Source organism: Lonchura striata, chromosome 3 (assembly GCF_050655825.1).
Source record: "Lonchura striata isolate lonStrDom1 chromosome 3, ASM5065582v1, whole genome shotgun sequence".
Lineage (NCBI taxonomy): Eukaryota > Metazoa > Chordata > Aves > Passeriformes > Estrildidae > Lonchura > Lonchura striata.
The window spans coordinates 3,841,207-3,851,407 of NC_140705.1; the positions used below are offsets into that span (position 1 = coordinate 3,841,207).

Here is a 10,201-nt window from a genome sequence, read left to right on the forward strand (position 1 = left end):
GGAAACCATTTTCTAATAATGTTTGGAGTTTCCCTCATAGGCAGATTTTTTCTTTCCTTAAGGTTTTGAACATGCTTTTGGGGAATGCTCTTCAGCTTAAAATAAAACATATTCTCCAGCTACTGAATTCTTAGAATATCTTTGTTCCATTACTGGCCACGGGATGATCCCTGCCAGCTGCAGTGACATTCACACCCCCAAATGCAGTGCCAGATTAGGACAGGTTCCCATACCTTTGATGCAGAGAACTGGTGTGATGATAAAATTTATCCCAGCCACGATGTTCAGGCACATCCCCAGCCACTGATGTGACAGGACACACCTTGGCTCAAAACAAAGGGAGAGCTCAGATCTGTGATATCTGAATTTTCCAAAACTCCTTACTGTGATTCTGTTATTTATAGAATTGGCAGGGCTTAAAAGTTCCCAGAAACTGAAGAAATCTGATGAGATGATTCTAGAAAAATGTTTTATGCTTTTATTCAGCAAGTGGAGATCCTCAGTGGTTTCAGGAAACCCAAGTAATTCCAATAATAGGACAGGTTTGTTGCCAGGAGAATGAGACGCTAAGGATGCATTTGGGAATTTAGGAAAGTAAATGGAACAGAAGGAATCTGATATTAGATGATTTTGCAAAGGAATGATGTGATCCCTCACTTTCTGTGACCACTCATCCTCCTTGGGAAGCAATTTCCACTGATAGCAAATGGACTGGTAGGAGCAGATGGGAGAGCTCAAACATCAGATTTCTGTCAGAACATCTGCTAGACCTGACAAAATGCAAAAACTGAGCCTGGGAAAGGAATAAGACCTCTTGAGTCTGGTTTCAGGTGTAATTTTCCTACAGAAATATTCTTTCTTGGAAGAATGTACCTGATACTGATGGATGTTAGTGTTTAGGATTAAAGTTCTTATATTGGCTGTTTGATTTTAAGCTGAGCTGACCAATACAAGAGTAGAATTAAAACCAACAGGGTATTCTGAAGTACAATATAAATATTTTTTTTCCAACTCAGGTTGCTTGAAAACAAATCTTTGAATTTAGACACGGAGGGCTTGATTCAGCAGGACACATTGAGATGTTTAATGGCATTTGAGATGTATTGGAGTATTTAAATAATATCAATGTATCTGGCTGAATTAGCTCTAAGGAAAAACATTGATTTTCAGAAAAGAGAGATGGTCTGGAGGCCAAGCAGATACCCCAGACCACTTCAGATGGCACTAGACTTGCATGTTCAGTATCCACATCAAATCCTCAATTTTTATTTTGGTGTAAACTGAATAAAAAAAGTCATTACAAGTGGTCATATAACTCATTTGCCAGTGGCCACAGTTCTTATACACTGGTAATCTACAGACCTGGACACCCAACACATACAGAGATGCAGGTTTTCAAACCTGCAGGCTGAAATCCCCCTGTAGGTTCAGTTTGAAAGGTAATTAGGAGGTATTGAGGCTTTTAGAGAGTGAGCTGAGGTGGCACTGCAGCACAATAACAAGACCCTTTGTATCCTTGCAGGGTTTTGGCAGAGTAAGAAGAAAAGACTTTCCTGGATCAGAGCCCTGGACCAGCAACATTTCCACTGCCTTGAGGAGCTGATTTTCATGGATTCCTCCTCTATCTAAAGCCTCCTGCAAATGAGCTTTAAAAGAAGCTTCCAGAGGGCATGTCCTGTTAGCACACCGCTTCTGGAGATCCAGGTTTTTCCTCGCTGAAGTCACTCCCTTTTTGCTTTTAATACTCAAGCCACTTTGGCTCCTTGGCCACCTATTCCAGCCTACCTCACAGGGGTGTTTGGAGGTTCAATCACGTCAGGTTCATGCAGCTCTCGGAGGATGTGAAGCAATATATATATTATTATTTTATTCACACATGAAAATAAAGGTTTTCTTAAACCAAAACCTGAGATCTTTGTTGTTACTCACAGTAATTTCCTCTCTGGTTTTGACTCAAGGCTCAGAGTGAGGCAGTATTTTTTAAATGGGTCTGTGCAGTCTCATATATTCCCAAAGGATTTGGGAAAGGGAAGTACTAAAGGAGAAACCAGTTTTGATGATGGTGATAAAGCATTTAGGATGACAGGAGTGAAAGCTGAGTGGGAAGAACTTTACAGGCAACCCTTGACAGAAAGGATAATTGTATGGCAACCAATAAACACCAGCAGTATTACAAATTATATATATATAAAATTATATCATATAATTATATAATATATATAATTTTATAATATATATTATAATATATAAAATAATATATAAAAATAGAATAGAATAGAATAGAATAGAATAGAATAGAATAGAATATGATACATATATATGCATTAAAAATACACACACACACACACCTGAATTTATTAACACAATGGGATCTGAACTATTCCTCCACAGAGACAAGATTTTGGGTGATGTATAGAGTGGGTTTTAAAACATCAGACCTGTTTTCAACAGGAGTCACAAAATTCAATATTTAAAGAACACACTGTAGCAAGGATATCTCACTGCCCATAGCCTGGACATGTCCAACTGAAAAAACAGACACTGATGATTTGTTCTACATCCCTCAAGTTCCTTCTGTGTGCTGGTTTTGGCTGGGATGGATTTTATTTACCTCCCAGTATGGGGTGGTGGTTTGCGTTTGTGCTGGGAACAGTGCTGATAAATCAGGGATGTTTTTTGTTATGGTTGAGCAGGACTCGGTCGAGGCCTTTTCTGCTCCTCACTCCACCAGCAAGAGGTGGGGGTGACAAGGACTTTGGAGGGGACACAGCCAGGACAGCTGGCCCCAGGTGACCCAAGGGATAATGCAAGCTATGTGGGGTCATGCTCAACAATAAAACTTGCAGGAAGAACAAGGAAGGAAGGGACACTTGGAGTGATGGTGTTTTTCTTCCTAAGTCACTGTTACCTGTGGTGGATTCCTGCTCTCCTGAAGATGGCTGCACACCTGCCTACCCATGGGAAGTGGTGAATAAATAACTTTGCTTGCACAGATTTTGTTTTAGCTATTAATCTGTCACTATCTCAACCCACAAGTTTTTTCACTTTTACTCCTCTGATTTTCTCCCCATCCCAGCAGGGCAGGAGTGAGCAAGAGCTGCCTGAAGCTGAATTTCCAGCTTGGGTTAAACCACAACATCCTGAATAAAATCTCTGGTATTAAATCTGGATAAATTCAGAACAGAGCCTCAGATTTCCCTGCTACCCCAATGAAACACATCTCTGGTGTATAAATCACAGAGGAGTTATTCCAAAAGGGATTGTCTCCATTCCTGTTTCTGAATGCTGGACCTTATGTCCATCAAGGTCAGGCATTTCAGCCCAGCAGCCACCCTCACTCCAGGCTCATTCTTCCATTTGTGCCCAATTTCTACAGAGTACCTTGAGTGTCCATCTCACCTCTGCCCTCCCCATGAGCCTGACTGGAACCTGGGCTTGGCCTCATGTGAGGCAACTCCCACTGCCCTCCTCTGCTGCCCTCTCCAGCTGGAGCCATTCCCCCTTTCCTTCCCTCTCCCTGATGTTGTTTGGTTCCAAAGAGCACGGAACCATCTGTGACATCATGGCCCAGCAGGGTTTGCTCAGCAGCCTCACTCCCCAAATTAAATATCCCTGCCCCTTTTGCTGTCTGGGACAGGCAGGAGGGAGGATTATGCAAGGAGTAGAAAAGCACTTTTCCCTTTTCCATTAAATCCTGTTATTTCTACAAGTAAGTTTCACCCTTGATTGTTTCCTTACAGCTAGCTGTGTTTTAAGATCATGGACTCCAATTATTTTCCTTCTTTTTCTTTCCAGAAGTGATGCTGAGGGTGCAGGTGGATGAGCTGCCTGTCTGAAACTTTGGGCAGGTGCCCAGAGTGGTTTGGGTTGTGGGGTTGTGTCCACGTCCTGGATCAGAAATCAGGAATCAGGGAGATTGTCAGTGTTCCCCATGACTCCCTTCAATAAAATTCCAGGCACACATGGACACAAAATGATTAAATATAAATGAGGAGAGATGACAGCAACAGCACATTTTAGAACCTGTGCCTCTGGCTCAAAAATGCGACTCAATAAAATGTGTGCCTTTCCCTAAACCATGACTGCCCACCCCAGCTCTCACAGCTCCTGGCAGGGGTCTGAAGGTTAATTCCCTCACCATATTCCTCAAGGATGTTGGCTCAATGAAATATGGGTAAGAATTCATTTTCTTTGCCATCTGTGTCCTGTTGCCCCTTCTCAACCTCCTCATCCATCCACAAGAAGATTTTTGCTTGTTCCTAGCCCTGATATATTGAATTAATGTTTTGTTTTAAAGAAACAAGACCTGAAGCCCTTTCATGCCCTCCACCCAACTTGCAGCAGCTGGCACACCAGGCACAGACCTCTCTGCCCTCTGTGGGCAGTCAGAGCTGACCCCTGCTCTTGCTCTCCATCATTTCAGTTTCCTGCTCTGGCTGAAGCAGTAAATAATTAATCACCCTTGTGACGTTGTTTCACTGATGATTGTGTGAGGAGTGGCATTTCTTGGCAACAAGCACAAGGGTTTAAGAGACCTTTAGAGAATTCTGGTGGCACTTCCTCTGGCCCATTTTAGGTATGGCTGAACCTTCACATGCATGAAAAAAACCATTAGATTTTATTTTCAGATACAGAAGTAAATTACAAGATGATAAGAGAGGTGAACACACCACACAGAACTGGATTCAATATGTTGAATCTGTGAACTCGGAGAGATGTGAGTCTCTTCATAACCACACTCAGCAAGGTGACTGACGGCAAGGGAAAATGTCATTAAACCAAGATCATTTGGGCAAGAATGAGTAATTTTAGACACTCCATGCAGACTTGATATGGGAAGAAGGTTCAGACTATGATATCATTGTTTTCAGGACAGATCTTAGGGGGTGCTGAAGGGAATTAGGATCAGTCTCTTATGACAGTGTGGCACAACACAAAGCAGCGTCCCTTCCAGTTCTTTCTGTTTAATGACTTCTGTGACATTTCATACAAATCCATGGATAAAGTCACAAATAAAAGAGTATAAATAAAGTCACACAGAGAGTGACTGAGCTGTGAACCATGCTGGAAAAACTCCTGGCAGAGTGGAGCAACTGCCAGCTTCATAAGCAGGAGGGGGGATGTCCATGACCCTTTCAGCCCTGCTCTGTCTCCTTCTGTTGCAGCCCTACAACTCCAGCCCAAGCAAGAATTAAATCTCTGATCGTTTTCTGCATTTGTCTTCATCATCACGTAATGGTTTGGATTGGAAAGGACCTTAAAGATAATCCCTTTCCAAGCCCCTGCTTGGGTAGGAGTATTTTCCACTATCCCAGGTTGCTCCAAGCCCTGTCTAACCTCTCCTTCAACACTGGGAGATGGGGCAGCCACAGCTTGTCTGGACAACCTGTTCCATTGTCTCACCACCCTCAGCACAAAGGAATTTTTCTGAATATCTCATCTAAACCTGCTCTTTCAGCTTGAAGCCATTACCCCTTGCCCTGTCACTCCATGGTCTTGTCTCCAAGGAGGAGTTTTCTCCTTTGCTCACCCTGGCTGGTGGCTGAGGGGGAGGACAAGCTGGCACAAGACCATGGCCAAGAGCCACAGGGCACCATCAGTTCCGCATGGTTTGCAGCCCTGCAGATCCCAGGAACCCACCTCCCTTCTGCTCCAATCCCGTGCCCTCCCTGGGTGCAGCCCACCAGCTGGCATGGGCTGGTTTGGCTGCTCAGGTCAGCCAGCAAGACGTGGCCATGGCTCAGGTCGGGCATCTTCTAACGTGGGAGGTTGCAACATCTCCCTACCTCACCAATCTCCATGGGAACAGGGCAATGAACTCTCTGTTCTCCAGGCAGTCACTCCTCCACCCACCTTGTTCTGCCCCAGAGCCTTTATATGCAGAGGCACCACCTGTGCTCGGTCTCAGACAGCTTCTGTTCACACTGGTGTTGTCTCCATCTCTGCCAAAGCTGCCTTGCTGCCAGCTGCCAGTCATGAGGATCCTTTTCTTCCTCGTCGCTGTTCTCTTCTTCCTCTTCCAGGCTGCTCCAGGTAAGGCTGAAAAGAGATGAGATGGAGGCTTAAAAGGTGAAGATGCAGAGAAGTTCATTAGATCCCAGTGCTGGGGATTACCTCTCTGCACCTGGAATCCATGCCTTTCCCATTAGAATTCCCCTTCCCTGGTCATTGTCCTAATTTTCAAGCTATCAATTCAAGGTTCTTGATAGTCATACTGATGGCTTCTTTCTAGCATATGATGACAAGATGAGAAAAAAAAGGATGGTCCTGTAATGACCTTGGTGCCAGAAGAGGTTTTGGAGCAGCTCATCTTGAGTGCCTTCATGTGGCATGTACAGAACACCCAGGGGATCAGGCACAGCCACTGCTGGTTCATGAAAAGCTGATCCTGCTTGACCAACTTGATCTCCTCTATGACAAGGTGTCCCATTCAGTGGCTTAGGTATCTAGCTGGATTTTGGTAAATCCTTGACACCATTTCCCACAGAGTTTTCCTGGAGAAACTGGCTGCTCATGGCTTGGATGGGTGCACTGGGTTAAAAACTGTCAGGATGGCCAGGCCCAGAGAGGTGTGGGGAATGGAGTTAAGTCCAGCTGAGGCTGTCACCAGTGGTGGTCCCCAGGGCTCAGTACTGGCCCTGGTCCTGTTTGATATCTTAATGAATGATCCAAGTGAGGGGAGTGAGGGTAACCTCAGCAAATTTGCAGATTACACCAAATTAGGCAGGAGTGTTGATATGCTGGAGGGCAGGAATCCTCTGCAGAGGGATCTGGACAGGCTGGATCCATGGGATGAGGCAAATTGTGTGAGGTTCAAGAAGGTCAAATGCTGTTCACATCAATCCCTGCAGCTCCAGGCTGGGGTGGAGCAGATCAAAAATTGGAAAAGGCCCTGCAAGTGCTGCTGACAGCAGCTGGACATGAGCCAGGTGTGCCCAGGTGGGCAAGAGGCTGGTGGCATCTGGGCTGTCCCAGCTCTGGGGTGGCAGCAGGACCAGGGCAGTGCTGTCCCCTGTGCTGGCACTGCTGGGGCACCTCCAGGGCTGGGGACAGCTCTGGGACCCTCCAACAATAGGGACATTGAGGGGTTGGAGCTTGTCCAGGGAAGGGAATGGAGCTGGGGAAGGGGTTGGAGCACCAGGAGGGGCTGAGGGAACTGGAAAGGGGCTCAGCCTGGAGAAAAGGAGGCTCAGGGGGGACCTTGTGGCTCTGCACAACTCCTGACAGGAGGGGACAGCCAGTGGGGTTGGGCTCTGCTCTCAGGGAACAGGGACAGGACAAGATAAAATTACATCAAGTTGTACCTGGGGAGGTTTAGGTTGGATATTTGGAAACATTTGTTCACCAGAAGTGTTCTCCAACCCTGGCACAGCTGCCCAGGGCAGTGGTGGAGTCCCCATCCCTGGAGGGATTTAAAAGCCATGTGGATGTGGCAGCTGGGGACATGGGGCAGTGGAGGCCTTGGCAGTGTTGGGGGATGTTGGACTCACTGGCCATGGAAGATCCAAGGACCCTTTTCCAACATGAACAATTCCCTGAAGATTTTATTGTGGCAATTCTTAGAATAATACTAAAGATGTAACCCAGCAACATGAGACCTTTCTCTTCTCACATTCTCACCCACATGTCCTTGACTGTGTATTCTAGATTAGGACACTTCATCTGTTTTTGGGGAAAATGTTATGCTGACTGTTGGTTTTTGCCTGAACTCTGTATTGGCCATGTGCATTAAGTGGATTTGGAGCCCATGTACCATTCCAGGTTATCTGTGTGTCTTTGAAGCAGCTGAAGTTGTCTCAATTTGATTTGCAGTAGTCTCAAATTTGTACCAGCTTTCTTAGACCATAAAAAGTCTGTCTACTCAAAGAAAAAATGTAGAACCATTGAGACAAAATATGTACTACACGTTCTGGCATTGCTTTCTTGGGCTTTTCCTACTTCATGCACCACAAAATGTATTATTTGTATCAAAATACCCTGTGACCCCAGAGATGTACCAGGACTGGTACAATTCCAGTAGGATTTCTGGGAAAAGGGCCACCAGTTATTTTATATCTCTTCATAAAGATTATATGTGTAAAACACTGCAGCCTTTTTAATTCAAGAAATGAGGGAAAACAAAGTCTAATGGTAGCTTTAAAATCAGCTGAGTGATATCAAAGCCATGTAATCCTTGAACAATATGTGATTAAGGGAAAGGACTTGAGAACCACTGGAACAAAGTGGTTGAAATGTTATGGGATCTGATTTAGAATAAAGCTGTGATACCTTTCAAATTAGGGACAGTATCCAATTTGATGATAAAACCTTAACACAGTGCCAGGTAAATCTCATGCCTCCAGTCTCCAGTCCTCTGCCAGGACTGAAAATAAACATGAATTTTCCCTATTTTTTTGCAGCTTACAGCCAGGAAACCGCTGACACCGTCGCATGCCGGCAGAGCCGGGGCTCCTGCTCCTTCGTGCCCTGCTCTGCTCCTCTGGTTGACATCGGGACCTGCCGTGGTGGGAAGCTAAGATGCTGCAAATGGTAAGAGAAATTCCTCTGGGGAAGTGCTGCTGCACCAAAAAAGCAAATAGAGTCACTGGGCTTTTCCCCTTTTCAGCACCAGAGCCCCTTCTCCAGTCCCCTACAACCTCCAAAAAGTTCCTGCTAACTGCTGGGGTTGGTGTCTGGTGAAAACAAGGCAGGGCATTTGTGGTGTTGGAATATTCCAGAGAAAAAGAGAGACTGTTTACGAGAGCGACAAGACAAGGGGAGATGGCTCCAATCTGACAGAGAGTAGATCTGGGTTCAGAATAAATTTGTCCCTGTGAGAGTGGGGAGGCCCTGCACAGGTTGCCCAGGGAAGCTGTGGCTGCCCCACCCCTGTTCAAGGCCAGGTTGGATGGGGCTTGGGTCAACCTGGAATAGTGGAAGGAGTCCCTGGCATTCTGGGGCATCAGCAGCCACAAGTGAGTAGCTCTGGTGTGTGCTGAGAGGTGACAGCCCCTCTTTGGGTTGTTTTATGGCCAGAAACACAGGCCCATCCCAAAAGAGTCTCCAGCTGTCTTTACCCTCATGTGTTCCCTGATGTCTCCAGCAGTCTGAGGCATCAAGCTGTAATTTATTTGTTAGGTGGATGTCCTAAGAACCTGTCTTTTCTCTGCAGGACCCCCAGCTCCTAAATCTGGCACCTCACTGACCACTCAGACAAGAGCTCTGGACATCTGAGACATGCCCCATCTTTTGATATCGATGGATCCTGTCCTCGGTGCCCTGGGGAACCTTTCCCATGGGGGTGGAGGCCCTCAGGAGCACAGGAACATCTGAGGAGGAGTTCTTGTCCAATAAAGATATTTGCAGTTGCTATTCTAATAAAAGCAAGTTCTTGTGAAACCATATTGCTGACACTTGCTCATGAATGTCAGGGTGGATTCTGTTGTTTTTACTGTCTATAAAAATCAGCCTGTCAATGAATTTTATTTAACTACAGTAAGTCCATGTGTCATCAAAGCCTGTTAAATCACTCTGTGTCACAGTGATTTGTGTGGCCACATTTATATTAATAATTGGAAAAGCATTAGAGTCCATTCCAGCTGCTATTCCAGCCCAGAGCTGGGATTTAGGAGAGAGGCTCAGTCCTCTGCTCCTCTCCAGGGCTGCATCTGCCAGCCCAACCTGAAATATTTGGAATACAGAGAAACCCCAGGGTGGAAGAAGGGCTTGAAACTGCACGACCACATTCACAAGATTCTGCTCTGCTGTCTCTAGTGTAGACCAGAAACACATCCATGGTATTTAATTTCTCTGGATCCTAAACTGGTCAAACTGGTTTTCCCTGCACTGCTCTGTCTGGAGGCAGTGGGCTGTGTGTCCATCAGCCTGGATTTTCCTCACCAAGACTCATCCCTCCTTCCCTTCCCCATCCCGAATACATGCACTGCAAAGGCCACAAGGATTTGGGACAAGGGGTGACTCAAAGTGTTCTTGCTCTCCCATGCCATGAGCTCCTGGATGGTTTCAGGACTTCCATGGCTGATCAGCTTGTGCCAGCTCTGCACTGGCCTCATCACGGTGGGTTTGGAGAGTCACAGAATCATGGAATGGTTTGGGTGGGAAAGGACCTTAAAGATACCCAGTTCCACCCCACCTTCCACTGTCCCAGCTTGTTCCAAGTCCCGTCCCACCTGGCCTTGAAGTTAGTCTTGATCAAATTAAT

At 45.8% G+C, this 10,201-nt stretch overlaps 1 protein-coding gene across 2 annotated transcripts; it reads left to right on the forward strand.

Moving 5' to 3' along the window:
• Nucleotides 1–5,875: 5,875 nt before the first annotated feature.
• On the forward strand, nt 5,876–9,381 carry LOC110481438 (gallinacin-9). 2 transcript variants are annotated; one of them, XM_077782476.2, is made up of 3 exons: nt 5,876–6,033; nt 8,400–8,529; nt 9,152–9,381. In XM_077782476.2, exons 1-3 carry the CDS (start codon nt 5,976–5,978, stop codon nt 9,165–9,167), a joined length of 204 nt encoding a protein of 67 aa, XP_077638602.1. In that variant the 5' UTR covers nt 5,876–5,975; the 3' UTR covers nt 9,168–9,381. The 2 variants fall into 2 exon arrangements, with proteins under 2 accessions (XP_077638602.1, XP_077638603.1); XM_077782477.2 differs by lacking the exon at nt 9,152–9,381 and having other exon boundaries at nt 8,400–8,533.
• The last annotated feature ends 820 nt before the right edge of the window (nt 9,382–10,201 follow it).